Source organism: Diaphorina citri, unplaced genomic scaffold (assembly GCF_000475195.1).
Source record: "Diaphorina citri unplaced genomic scaffold, Diaci psyllid genome assembly version 1.1 scaffold3026, whole genome shotgun sequence".
NCBI classification, from domain to species: Eukaryota; Metazoa; Arthropoda; class Insecta; order Hemiptera; family Psyllidae; genus Diaphorina; species Diaphorina citri.
In genome coordinates, this window is record NW_007380438.1 from 33,265 (window position 1) to 48,349 (window position 15,085).

A 15,085-nucleotide genomic window follows, 5' to 3' on the forward strand; every position below is an offset into this window, starting at 1 on the left:
TATAATATCCTTAAAGTGTCCCCTCTCATTTTTTTTGTAATTTCTGAAAAAAAAATCTAAATTATGTATCTTTTTTTTAAATTGGCCGTCACTATATTTTCGGTCTGTCTTATTTTTTTGTTGTAAATAGTGAATAAAGAGAAGTAAAGTTATTAATAATTAAAGTGATTTTTTATTTACTAACAGGGTTACTAGTCTGGCTGGGGGACTTTAAACAGGGAGTAGACCAGCTTAGTCTGGCTGGGGGACTTTAAGCAGTGGGTAGACCAGCTTATAGTCTGGCTGGGGAACTTGTTGCAAAATACGAAATGGAAAGTTGTGCAAGAGGCCGCGGGTTCAATCCCAGCCAAGGTATGGAATTTTATCCTCTGAGAATTTGACAGTAGTCGGCTTGGAGAGTAGCGCGCCCACCTTGTAAGCGCTAATTCGCGGGTTTGATTGCCGCCGCGGGGGAGGACAAACAGTTGGTATAATGGAACAACTTGTTCTAAGCTGACAGTCTAAATAAAGCACTACCTACTTATACTAATTTTATCCTAAACATATGAGATAGGATATCATTTTGTTCCTAGGATGTTTATGAACTCCTGTCTCATTTGTTCTCAGAACGGCTGGCTTTCTCCTATCCCGTCCAACTCCTAGATTTATGGACGATAAGACGTAGGTATATAGGTACCTTTATTGCGAAATGGAAAAATGAGAAATTGCGGAGGTAAAATTCGATTTTCGCATCTTTCGTTCGTACAAAAATTTGGAACGCGAACTATAGTGTACCCAGACAAAATAATGTGACAGCAAAAAAAGGCATTGTTGCCAAACATGTCACATGTGCAATGGTAGAGAATCTCTAAAAGGGGAAGCTATATTGCACAGTGCTTCCCTCTTTCGTTCGTACAAAAATTTGGAACGCGAACTATAGTGTGCCCAGATCAATGTGACAGCAAAAAAAAAGGCATTGTTGCCAAACATGTCACATGTGCAATGGTAGAGAATCTCTAAAAGGGGAAGCTATATTGCACAGTGCTTCCTCCGACAGTGAAACAAAGTCAGGCTGGGCGATATCCACCTTGCCTGCTCTGGAACATTTTGGGTTGATGACTCATTGCTGTCACATTGATCTGGATGAACGATAGGTGAAGTATATTTGAATCGTTCCCAAGAAGAACGGCCTATGTGAAAATTTTCGATTTTTTTTTATTTTTTAGTTGGGGCCTCTGTGTCTTTCAACACCTTTCTCAACATCTCGAACATTTTCATCTTTGTTTCCATCATCAGAGTGTGTTATCCTCTGAACAGTTTCAATCTTTCCTTTATTTCTCCGATTCTTTCTTTTCTTTTTGTTTCGGGAGTGTTTGTTGCCTCCACTGTCTGTGATGAAGATCGGCGCAAGTATTCGTTCCTTCTTGATTTCCTCACCAGTTTCTTCATGTCACAGTACTGTCTAATCTTGAGCTTGAAGCAACAATACCAAGTTGTGGTAAGAAGAGAATTGAATAAACGTAGTGTAGCCTGCCAAAATGGGAAGAATTGTTAATCCTGCCAGAATGAGACCGAAAAGTCCCTTTACTCCTTTACTAGGAGAGGATTAATTAAGATTTGACCATCATAATTAACTAGTACTTCAGTGACTGTAAAATTGTGCACTGTAAACACAGTAGAAAGATGCAAGAGGATTTGAAAAAAGAAGAAAAAATAGAAAGTAATATACTTAATTTCTCTTTTAGATTGTGGTTATGTACCGGGTTGAGATAGGCAAGGTTGGTAAACTAACCTTGTTTTTAAGTTACCACTTCCATGCCACACTGTAGAAACAATATACTTAATGTCTCAATGCAACCTGGTACAACCACAACCTTAAAACCTAACCTACATTAGTGTATAAGGTCTATTCAATAACTCTGACAATTTTTTATCCCTTGTTTAAGGATTTTGTTTAGTTTGAGATGTATGACCTTGTTTAAGGTTCAACCCATGTCCTTGTTATTTCCAGACGACCCTGCCAGAATGAGACCGAAAAGTCCCTTTACTAGGAGAGGATTAATTAAGATTTGACCATCATAATTAACTAATACTTCAGTGACTGTAGAGTTGTGCACTGTAAACACAGTAGAAAGATGCAAGAAGATTTGAAAGAATAAGAAAATATAGAAAGTATATAATATACTCAATTTCTCTTTTTAGATTGTGGTTATGTACCGGGTTGAGACAGGCAAGGTTGGTAAACTAACCTTGTTTTTAAGTTACCACTTCCATGCCAAACTGTAGAAACAATATACCTACTTAATGCCTCAATGCAACCTGGTACAACCACAACCTTAAAACCTAACCTACATTAGTGTATAAGGTCTATTCAATAACTCTGACAAATTTTTATCCCTTGTTTAAGGATTTTGTTTAGTTTGAGATGTATGACCTTGTTTAAGGTTCAACCCATGTCCTTGTTGTTTACCAGACGAGCTGGAGGACTTTAAACAGGGGGTAGACCAGCTTAGTCTGGCTGGGGGACTTTAAACAGGGGGTAGACCAGCTTAGTCTGGCTGGAGGACTTTAAAGGGGTGTGTTCACTGTGGCTTGCTAGGTAGGTACAGAGCTATTCTTCTGTGAAAAGTATAAAGCCTGATACAAGTTACACAACTAGGTAAATGGAGTACATATGCTAGATAATTTCATTATTAAATAACAGTTCATGGTACTTGTTCAGAAGTCACAATGAGAAATTGCTATCTACTGATGTAAGGAGCTAAAGTATAAAGCCTGATACAAGTTACACAACTAGGTAAATGGAGTACACATGCTAGATAATTTCATTATTAAATAACAGTTCATGGTACTTGTTCAGAAGTCACAATGAGAAATTGCTATCTACTGATGTAAGGAGCTGTCACAAATGAGCAGTAACCAGTGTTATTAGAGGGTTAGGTTAAACACAAAAAAAGGAGCTTTATTTTTTATAGATGTGGCTTCTGAATAATCACCTAATTTAATCCAATAAAGTTAAAACATTGGATTCCACAATCTTGTTTTGTTATTAAATCTTTCAGGTGACTCAGCCCCCAACAGTAGACGAGTACGAAAGGCAGAACTGTGGGAAAGTTGTAAAGCATTGGGCCTTGATGAAAGTTGCATCGAGCTACGGAAACACAGTCTCCTTCTGGACGGGCATGAACACAGTTGGTCTCATGAACTGATCGGTGAAATGATTCTCACACATATTGAAACGTTGAGGATTGATACGGTGATCACATTCGATGAATCGGGTGTTAGTGAACATCCTAACCATATTGCTATATTTGACGCAATGGCATACTTGTCTCTCAACCATTTGTTACCTTCAAGTAAGTTGAAACTGTAAGCTTGTTCCACTTTGGGTGTACTTGAAAAAAAAGGCCCTTATTAAATCAAAATCTGCCAGCCTAATTAGCTTGAAGGGTAGTGCACCTGCCCTGGAAGTGTCAGGTTGTGGGTTTGATTCCCATCCAGAGCAAACTTTATCTTACACAGATAGGATTTGCTCTCCTATCATCTGGCTTTCTCTTATCCTGTCATTCTTCTCTCCAGGGCCGGATTACCCATAAGGCAGAATGGCAGACTGCCACGGGCCCCGCGCTTTTGGGGGCCCCTGGAAGTGTTAGGTTGTGGGTTTGATTCCCATCCAGAGCAAACTTTATCTTACACAGATAGGATTTGCTCTCCAATCACCTGGCTTTCTCTTATCCGTCATTCTTCTCTCCAGGGCCGGATTACCCATAAGGCAGAATGGCAGACTGCCACGGGCCCCGCGCTTTTGGGGGCCCCACGCTTTGAGAACTTACACTAGATATTATGGGTTTTTTCTAAAAAAAAAAAGAATGTTGCATGATATTTTGCATGAAAGATGTGCCCACAAACATTAAAACTTCAATGTGTAAAGAATTGAAATGGCAAAATACATTTTGATAACAAAACTTGTAGTCCATAGGTAATGATTGATACAAATGAATTAGGTAGGTATAGAAGTGTTTTCTAGTAGGGAGGGAGGTAGGTCCTGGGGGCCCCGCGCCTTTGAAACTGCCCTGGGCCCCGTGGGGAGCTAATCCGGCCCTGCTTCTCTCTTTGATTTTGGGACAATGGGACCTTTGCTGTTACAGTCCCTCAATCAAACTTCTATTCCTCAATCTTCTTCTTCTTCTTCTTCTTCTTCTTCTTCTTCTTCTTCTTCTTCTTCTTCTTCTTCTTCTTCTTCTTCTTCTCTACACCTTTTCCCACTTAAGTGGGGTCGGCGTTTTTTGCCAGCCTCTTCCAGTCAGCCCTGTTGTGCACTTCATCCCCCGTTAGTTTCTTTTCCCGCTAGAAGTTTATGCTGAGCTGCTACTGCTTTGAGGGAGAGTACCTTGCAATCTTTGATCTCCTTCACATGCTGTCTTCTGCAGAGTATAAAATCAATGGCGTTTTTCGCCAGCCTCTTCCAGTCAGCCCTGTTGTGCACTTCACCCCCTGTTAGTTTCTTTTCCCGCTAGAAGTTTATGCTGAGCTGCTACTGTTTTGAGGGAGAGTACCTTGCAATCTTTGATCTCCTTCACATGCTGTCTTCTGCAGAGTATAAAATCAATTTGGCTGGATCTATTGCCACTCTTATATGTTATCAGTTTATTCTCATCTTTCTGAAAGTAGGTATTAAGGATGGCCAAGTCAGTACCCAAAGCAAAATCCATTACTCTCTCCCCTTCTTGATTCAAAGACCCTATTCCCCAGATTCCTCTAATTTGCTCCGTGATCTCTGTATTCCCACATCCTATATGCCCATTTAAATCCCCCCCAAAGATTAATTTGCTCCGTGATCTCTGTATTCCCACATCCTATATGCCCATTTAAATCCCCCCCAAAGAATATTCTCTTGTTACTCGGGATGCTACTTATCTCATGCTCTATCTCTTCCCAGAAAGCATCTTTCTCGTCATCATCACACCCTACCTGTGGAGCATATGCACTCACTATGTTCAGGTCCATACCCTCTCGTTCTAACTTTATACTCAACACTCTATCACTCACTCTATTCACCTGTATCACTTTTGCTTTCATGTCCTTATCTAAAACTATACCTACTCCATTTCTCCCCCTATTATCTGCACTACTATAAATTAATTTACACCTAGCTCTCTTGTTTTACTATCCCTCCATCTAGTTTCCTGAACACACGAAATTTTAATTCTTCTTCTTGCCATAAGATCTGCTATTTCCCTACCCCTCCCTGTCATTGACCCCACATTCAAAGTATCTATTCTCACTTTTACCTGTGCACAACCCAGCGGCCGACGGGCTAGCTTCTTTAGCCGGCCCCGCTGTACATACCCTAATACATACACCTTTACTTGCCTCTCCCCATTCCAGTTATCTTCACCAACCTTCTGTGGACGTTCGATTACATCCCCCATTCGATGAATACGACCAGTATTAGCATCATCACGGAGACCTACTGGAACTAAAGCGACTTGGACTCGAACCACCAATCTCCACATCCGACGGCCACCGAGACAACCACTACACTACCGAGCCCTTATGGAATTAAAACCACTAAAGCGCCCGATTGGAATTAAAACATTTTTTTTTTTAATAGGTTTGATAGAGGGAACTGTAACTGCTTAAGATCTTATCGTCTCGAAAGCGAAGAGAGAAAGACAGGATAGGAGAAAGTCAGCCGTTCCGAGAACGAACCTTACCTGTTTGGGATAAAATGTGGACATCGAACCCGGGACCTTCTGCAAGACAAGCAAGCGCTTTACCACTGGGCTAACCCTGTCCTTTTCCAGTGGTCAGTTTCCCGAAAGGGAGATACATACCCTAATACATACACCTTTACTTGCCTGTCCCCATTCCAGTTATCTTCACCAACCTTCTGTGGACGTTCGATTACATCCCACATTCGGTGAATACAACCAGTATTAGCATCATCACGGAGACCTACTGGAACTAAAGCGACTTGGACTCGAACCACCAATCTCCACATCCGAAGGCCACCGAGACAACCACTACACTATACCGAGCCCTTATGGAATTAAAACCACTAAAGCCCGATTGGAATTAAAACATTTTTTTTTTAATAGGTTTGATAGAGGGAACTGTAACTGCTAAGGTCTTATCGTCTCGAAAGCGAAGAGAGAAAGACAGGATAGGAGAAAGTCAGCCGTTCCGAGAACGAACCTTACCTGTTTGGGATAAAATCCGCCTCGGGCGGGAATCGAACCCAAGACCTAGCGCTTACAAGGCAGATGCTCTACCCTCCAAACTCCAAACTAACTAGGGAGGGTAAACAGAAAATTTTAACGGTGTTAAGCATGAAATCATGAATGGTTTTCATAACTATCGTACCTCTCCGCTCTACCCTCCAAACTAACTAGGGAGGGTAAACAGAAAATTTTAACGGTGTTAAGCATGAAATCATGAATGGTTTTCATAACTATCGTACCTCTCGGTTGATCATCCTAGATAAAATCTAGCCAAGTTAGCTTGGAACGGTAGCGCGTCTGCTTTGTAAGTGCTAGGTCGTGGGTTCGATTCCCGCCCGGGGCGAACTTTATCCTGAACAGAATAGGTTCGTTATCGGAACGGCTGGCTTTCTCCTAAATAATCTCCTTGTCTCATCAATTTCGGTACGATAAGGTCTCCGTTGTTACTGTTCCCTCTATCAAATCTCTTTAAGAAGAAATAAATAAATAAATAAAGAATACGAATTCTTTGCACAAGAGAGTAAAAATAGAAAAAATTAAACGTTCTTAAAAATTAGTAAACAACAAGAATTGCAAGAAAGTACTAAAATTATTGTACGTCGAAAAAGAAAACATTGTAGGTACGTTTCTTGTATTTAGGTACCTAATACAATGATTACAGGGGCTCCACTTGTCGTGAATTTCACCCGAGATTTTTCGGAATGTCCTGTAGGCATTGCAATTTAAATTAAACGTTCTTAAAAATTAGTAAACAACAAGAATTGCAAGAAAGTACTAAAATTATTGTACATCGAAAAAGAAAACATTGTAGGTACGTTTCTTGTATTTAGGTAGATACCTAATACAATGATTACAGGGGCTCCACTTGTCGTGAATTTCACCCGAGATTTTTCGGAATGTCCTGTAGGCATTGCAATTTAAATGAGAGTAGTATTCCCACAACACACGACACGATTTTTCCAAACGACACACAATGTCCTTGTAGGCAATGTAATTTAAACGAGTGTTCTCACTACACACGACACGATTTTAAAAGCCAAAAAACATTCGAAACCAAACTGCAAACAAAGAAGCTCGAGCTAATAAAAAGCTCGAAACCGAGATACCAAAAAGAGTAAAATTCAAAATAAATACACAACACAGCCTTCCGTTTCGTCAAATTTTGGTGTTCCTTTTTTCTGTAGAATCTAAAGTAAAAAACACAATCTGCTTCCCCTCTAATTTGTACTCACAGGTTGTAGGAGAGCATTGCCATCACCCAGGACTACACTAGTGCTCGCTCCATTTAATTCAACACTCATTTCATCTTGCATGTGTCCGACGTTGAATAGATTTTGATCATTTTCACCCAGTGTTGCCGTTACGACGTTTGTGCGCGCTAGTTTAACGCCCTCCTCGTTGCTCAACTTGGCAACGTCTTTAAACGTTTCTTTTCCGTCTTTATTTTGCTTGGCACCATCTTTAAACGTTTCTTTTCCGTCTTTTTGTTTCGCACCATCTTTGTTGATGAGCACTTCTTTGAGAACTTCTTTGCTTTGGTTGGTAACATCTTTGTTGACAGCCGTTTCTTTATTTAGGTCATCTAAATATTCTCCCAGTCGTTTATCACAAATCGTATTGTTATTGTCGTTGATTCGTTTGAGTAATTCATTTACATTGTCAAGCTCATTAGAATCCACTTCATTTTGTACTCTGCCAAGTCTTTCAACACCTTTCTCAACATCTCGAACATTTTCATCTTTGTTTCCATCATCAGAGTGTGTTATCCTCTGAACAGTTTCAATCTTTCCTTTATTTCTCCGATTCTTTCTTTTCTTTTTGTTTCGGGAGTGTTTGTTGCCTCCACTGTCTGTGATGATTGTATCCGATGGTTGGTCATCAAGGGCAGATTCCTGCTCTGAAGAGTTGGATGATGGTGCTTCCACAGTATTTATTACACTTTTGGCATCTTCTGGTCCATTAGTTTGACTTTTGGCGGAAGTTGGCTTGTCACTTTGTTCAGATACAATATTCATTTGGGCATTTGTATCATTGGTTCGTATATCTACTATGTTACTATCACCTACATTGGTGTCGGACAATACATTGGTGACACTTTCTTGTGCACTATCTGTTTGTTTATTTTGTATACCTTGAATTTGTTGTTTTTGGCTATCGTTAGTTCCAATGTTAGTTTCAACAATTTGAATTGCATCATTACTTTGTACATTTCTGTCAATACTGTCATCCAAGACATGTTTGACACTATTTCGTGAGCTATTACATTGTTCTTTATATGTTCTATGAACTAGTTCTTGGTTATCTTCAGTAGATACCCTATTTGTTTGGTAAACTTCCGTTCCATTAGTATTTGTTTGTATATTTTCACTTTCAGCTAATACTTCTAATATGTTCGTTTGTACTTCTTGTGCATGACCTAGTTCTTCGCTACGTTTATTAGATAAAAAACTATTTGCCTTACTTGCTTCTAAAGCATGAGTACTAGTTAGTATACCTTCTGGAGAAGTGTTATTCCTACCACTGTTCTGTCCAATGCCAATAAGGTCATTGACTAATTCATTGTCACTTTTCTCTTGGTGTGTTTCAAAATTTTGTTTGAATTCGTCAATCTTACTGTCAACATTTTCGTCAATGTCTTGTTGGATTGTTTGATTAAACGTAATTCCACCAGACAGTTTTCCTTCAGTATTGTCTTTGGCAATTAGTTGTCCATCGTTCTTTCGTATATTGTCAATAGGTTTCTCCTGTCCAATATGTTCAACAAATACTGGCGCTTTGGAATTTTCTCTTGTTCGTTCTTCAGCTTCCTTCGCAACTCTTCCTATAACTTCATCAATCGCACCTATTCCAACAATCTCATTTCGAGTATTCTCAATCACATCACACACTCTCTGGGGCATTTCGTTATCATTTTCATTTGGACTTAGGATTTCTAGAGTGTCTTTCCCACGATCATGTCCACTTCTTTCTCCGCCTGATTGTCCGTTCTCGTTTTCATTCTCAAATTCTTCCAGCACACTCTCAATGTCTTCTATCTCATAGGATAGATACCCTTCTTCCTCTTCAGCATCCTCCAGTGTGCTGTCATCGCACATACTCTTCTCCATAGAGTCTTCCACACTACGCTGTCCCTCACTCTTCCCCGAGACAGTCTTCTCAAACGCGAGGTTCGATTCCAAATGTGCTTCATCGTCCGACGATCCACTGCCGGGCGTGCGAGGCAACTCTTCGCTGCTTGGCGTATCCGTCGTGACCACATTCAGCGGGGAATCTGTCTCCCGTCCGCTAGGCTCTTCTGAAGAAACGCTACTCGGGGTTTGAGGAGTTTCTCCTGCACCGGACGCCAGTGGCCCGCCACCCTCTTCGATTGTGGAACGAAGCGATGTCACGCGGCTGCTCGCTCCGTGGACCGTCTCACCGACCTTATCCAAGCTGGTGTTGGAAGATGATGATTCTCCGTCTTCCTTGTCGTCTGAAGTTTCTGACGAGGATGAATTGTAGAAGCTGCCATAGGTTTTCGGAATAAGGAAGCGACTCTTGCGGACGTAAATTTCTCCGTTGTGGATGCTCTCGTTGAGGCCCAGCTTGACGGGATGGGGAGGCTGTGTTGCTGGGACGCCAGCATTGGGAGAGCTTTCATCGGGTGTTGAGACATGGCGACGGGTTCTGCTATGTCCGGCAACTTCTGCAGTACCGGTGTTGGATGTGGTATCGGTGGACGGTCCTGTGGGGACGTTGGGATGTCCTACTTCTAGAGGATCAGAGGAGGGGAGGGACGGCGAAACTTTGACCTTGAAGGAGACGTTGGCGTCACTTTCATCATCCTCTGTGTCTGCAAAGTCCTCTGTAGAGATGTCATCTGTAAAACGAGAAATAGAAAACGACACTTGAGAAAAATAAGTGAGTTCTAACTTCAAGATCGACGATTTTAGATCAGTATGTCTTCTTTTTTCTTTCTTTCTTAAGGGTGAGAAGGGGAAGAGGTAGAAAAAGGAAAAGGAATCTAATTCAACGCTATTTGCTTAAGTACCTAGCTAGTGGATAATAATAATGCTTTAGCCAATTTGATCACCAACATTCAGTAATGGACAATGCACACAAAGAAGATGTATTTAGGCATGTGTGTTCGTTATAACTCTCAAACGGTTGATCTAAATTTGTCAAAATCCAACATTTGGTCAACTCCGAGCATTTGAAAACAACAACATTTGGAACCAATGCTTCCTCCAACAACACTTCCTTGATAACTTACCCGACTGCACAGCGCTGCTCATCACTTGCTCCGAATTGATCTTCTTCAAACTGTCGTCCAAACTCTCGTACCACTTGTTCTTGTACTTCATTCATTGAACATATTGGACAGGATAAACCTATTGACAATATACGAGAGAACGATGGACAACTAATTGCCAAAGACAATACTGAAGGAAAACTGTCTGGTGGAATTACGTTTAATCAAACAATCCAACAAGACATTGACGAAAATGTTGACAGTAAGATTGACGAATTCAAACAAAATTTTGAAACACACCAAGAGAAAAGTGACAATGAATTAGTCAATGACCTTATTGGCATTGGACAGAACAGTGGTAGGAATAACACTTCTCCAGAAGGTATACTAACTAGTACTCATGCTTTAGAAGCAAGTAAGGCAAATAGTTTTTTATCTAATAAACGTAGCGAAGAACTAGGTCATGCACAAGAAGTACAAACGAACATATTAGAAGTATTAGCTGAAAGTGAAAATATACAAACAAATACTAATGGAACGGAAGTTTACCAAACAAATAGGGTATCTACTGAAGATAACCAAGAACTAGTTCATAGAACATATAAAGAACAATGTAATAGCTCACGAAATAGTGTCAAACATGTCTTGGATGACAGTATTGACAGAAATGTACAAAGTAATGATGCAATTCAAATTGTTGAAACTAACATTGGAACTAACGATAGCCAAAAACAACAAATTCAAGGTATACAAAATAAACAAACAGATAGTGCACAAGAAAGTGTCACCAATGTATTGTCCGACACCAATGTAGGTGATAGTAACATAGTAGATATACGAACCAATGATACAAATGCCCAAATGAATATTGTATCTGAACAAAGTGACAAGCCAACTTCCGCCAAAAGTCAAACTAATGGACCAGAAGATGCCAAAAGTGTAATAAATACTGTGGAAGCACCATCATCCAACTCTTCAGAGCAGGAATCTGCCCTTGATGACCAACCATCGGATACAATCATCACAGACAGTGGAGGCAACAAACACTCCCGAAACAAAAAGAAAAGAAAGAATCGGAGAAATAAAGGAAAGATTGAAACTGTTCAGAGGATAACACACTCTGATGATAGAAACAAAGATGAAAATGTTCGAGATGTTGAGAAAGCTGTTGAAAGACTTGGCAGAGTACAAAATGAAGTGGATTCTAATGAGCTTGACAATGTAAATGAATTACTCAAACGAATCAACGACAATAACAATACGATTTGTGATAAACGACTGGGAGAATATTTAGATGACCTAAATAAAGAAACGGCTGTCAACAAAGATGTTACCAACCAAAGCAAAGAAGTTCTCAAAGAAGTGCTCATCAACAAAGATGGTGCGAAACAAAAAGACGGAAAAGAAACGTTTAAAGATGGTGCCAAGCAAAATAAAGACGGAAAAGAAACGTTTAAAGACGTTGCCAAGTTGAGCAACGAGGAGGGCGTTAAACTAGCGCGCACAAACGTCGTAACGGCAACACTGGGTGAAAATGATCAAAATCTATTCAACGTCGGACACATGCAAGATGAAATGAGTGTTGAATTAAATGGAGCGAGCACTAGTGTAGTCCTGGGTGATGGCAATGCTCTCCTACAACCTGTGAGTACAAATTAGAGATTGTGTTTTTTACTTTAGATTCTACAGAAAAAAGGAACACCAATATTTGACGAAACGGAAGGCTGTGTTGTGTATTTATTTTGAATTTTACTATTTTTGGTATCTCGGTTTCGAGCTTTTTATTAGCTCGAGCTTCTTTGTTTGCAGTTTGGTTTCGAATGTTTTTTGGCTTTTAAAATCGTGTCGTGTGTAGTGAGAACACTCGTTTAAATTACATTGCCTACAAGGACATTGTGTGTCGTTTGGAAAAATCGTGTCGTGTGTTGTGGGAATACTACTCTCATTTAAATTGCAATGCCTACAGGACATTCCGAAAAATCTCGGGTGAAATTCACGACAAGTGGAGCCCCTGTAATCATTGTATTAGGTATCTACCTAAATACAAGAAACGTACCTACAATGTTTTCTTTTTCGATGTACAATAATTTTAGTACTTTCTTGCAATTCTTGTTGTTTACTAATTTTTAAGAACGTTTAATTTTTTCTATTTTTACTCTCTTGTGCAAAGAATTCGTATTTTTTTTTTTTTATTATTTTTTTTTTTACTGCAAAGGTATTTTTACTTTTGCAAATTTCGATGAACTTTACAACAAGAACAGGATTTTTTTTTTTTTTTTTTTTTTTTAGATTTTCCCAGGAGAGCGTTTAAGAAACAATTCTCCTTTTTCCTCAAGACATAGGTAGGTAAACGTTCATCGTTCCTTCATATAAACCAGTGCTTCTCAAACTGTGTGCTGCAGATAGGAAGGACTCTTGAAAAGTGTAGGTACCGCGATGGCAACAACTTTGAGAAGCACTGATATAAGCGAAAGTAAGGCCCGGTTCGAGTATTTTTTTCATGAAAATTTTTTTTTACAATCTAAAAATCCATTTTTTTTTTTTTCAAATCGGTTCGAGATTCCAAAATTTTCACGAAAAAAACAAATATTCTCGAACCCGATTACAGCAGCCACATAGGAAATTTTTCACCAAAATGAGATTTTCAAATCAGCTGATCGAAAAAAAATGTGAACCCAATTTTTTTTTTTTTTTTTTCAAATTCTTCTTTCTCGAACGGATTTGGCGAAAATTTGCCGTTTTCGACGAAAATTTCGACTTTTTCGAATGTAAAAAAATACTCGAACCGGCCCTAAAAATTTGGACTGATTGCAATAATTTCCCATTACTTTGTATAGGTTCCCTATACTTGTTGGTAATAGAAAGTAAAAAGACGGAATGATTTGCCGATATATTTGCAAACAAATTTATTTTTATTTTTTCATGAGTACTTACAAAGTGTGAAATAATCTACAAATTAGATTTTAAGGATGTCTATCAGCTCTGTAAATGTTAATGCCGAAAAACCATAAAACTCTGTTTCGTGTTTATATAGGCCGGACGGCGCTTCGAACTCTTGACGTTCGCGCGCCTCCCGGCACGCTTAATTGTTACTCTGGTACAAGTAGCCACTTAGCCAGTGGCCACTCAATTGTTTTCACGAGGCTGAAGTGCACCCCGTATTTCAAGCTCGGTGGGAGAGAAAAAGAATCACCAGAAAACGAACAATAATTTATTATAGCTTAGAAGGTGTATTTTCCTCTCGGAGAAACTTTCGGAAACGGAACCGCTTCCCTTTTGGAAACTGCAATGGCGCCTGTACTAAACCATAGGAAATCCAAGATGGCGCACTATCGGAACCGGTTCCCTTTTGGAAACTGCAATGGCGTCTGTACTAAACCATAGGAAATCCAAGATGACGCGCCATCGGAACCGGTTCCCTTTTGGAAACTGCAATGGCGTCTGTACTAAACCATAGGAAATCCAAGATGACGCGCCATCGGAACCGGTTCCCTTTTGGAAACTGCAATGGCGCGTGTACTAAACCATAGGAAATCCAAGATGACGCGCCATCGGAACCGGTTCCCTTTTGGAAACTGCAATGGCGTCTGTACTAAACCATGGGAAATCCAAGATGGCGCATCATCGGAACCGGTTCCCTTTTGGAAACTGCAATGGCGTCTGTACTAAACCATGGGAAATCCAAGATGGCGCACCATCGGAACCGGTTCCCTTTTGGAAACTGCAATGGCGCCTGTACTAAACCATAGGAAATCCAAGATGGCGCATCATCGGAACCGGTTCCCTTTTGGAAACTGCAATGGCGTCTGTACTAAACCATGGGAAATCCAAGATGGCGCACCATCGGAACCGGTTCCCTTTTGGAAACTGCAATGGCGTCTGTACTAAACCATGGGAAATCCAAGATGGCGCACCATCGGAACCGGTTCCCTTTTGGAAACTGCAATGGCGTCTGTACTAAACCATAGGAAATCCAAGATGGCGCGCCATCGGAATCGGTTCCCTTTTGGAAACTGCAATGGCGCGTGTACTAAACCATAGGAAATCCAAGATGACGCGCCATCGGAACCGGTTCCCTTTTGGAAACTGCAATGGCGTCTGTACTAAACCATAGGAAATCCAAGATGGCGCGCCCATCGCCGCAATCGGTTCCCCTTCCCTTGGAAAGCTTCGCAATGGCGTTCTCGGTAGCGAAAGCCATAGAAATCCAAGATGGCGCACCATCGGGAATCGGTTCCCTTTTGAAGATCTACAATGGCGCCTGTACTAAACCATAGAAATCCAACGATGGCGCACCATCGGGACCCCTTTTGGAAACTACACATGGCCGCCCTCTACTTAACAACCATAGATAATCCAAGATGGCGCCGCCATCGGAATCCGGTTCCCTTTTTGGAAATCTGCCAATGGCGCCCTGTACTAAACCATAGGAAATCCAAGATGCGCCGCCATCCGGAATCGGTTCCCTTTTGCGAAACTGCAATGGGCGCGCCATTTGCAGGATTTCCAAAGGGAACCGATTCTCAATGCGCGCCATTGCAGTTTCCTAAAAGGGAACCGATTCCGATGGCTGCGCATCCTGCTGGACTTTCCTATGGTTTAGTACAGGCGCCATTGCAGTTTCCAAAGGGAACCGATTCCGATGGTCGCG

At 40.6% G+C, this 15,085-nt stretch overlaps 2 protein-coding genes across 2 annotated transcripts; one reads left to right on the forward strand and one right to left on the reverse strand.

Moving 5' to 3' along the window:
- Positions 1–2,291: 2,291 nt before the first annotated feature.
- On the forward strand, positions 2,292–5,462 carry LOC103519899 (N-acetylglucosaminyl-phosphatidylinositol de-N-acetylase-like). The gene is made up of 3 exons (XM_008484988.1): positions 2,292–2,301; positions 3,042–3,335; positions 5,368–5,462. The coding sequence occupies exons 1-3, from the start codon at positions 2,292–2,294 to the stop codon at positions 5,460–5,462; spliced, it is 399 nt and encodes a 132-aa protein (XP_008483210.1).
- A 1,546-nt stretch (positions 5,463–7,008) lies between these two features.
- On the reverse strand, positions 7,009–10,548 carry LOC103519896 (the record flags this gene model as incomplete). Its single annotated transcript, XM_008484985.3, is given in 2 exon segments — positions 7,009–10,062; positions 10,456–10,548. Coding segments are annotated over 2 exon segments (2,735 nt in total), but the record flags the coding sequence as incomplete, so codon positions are not given.
- Between the last annotated feature and the right edge of the window lie 4,537 nt (positions 10,549–15,085).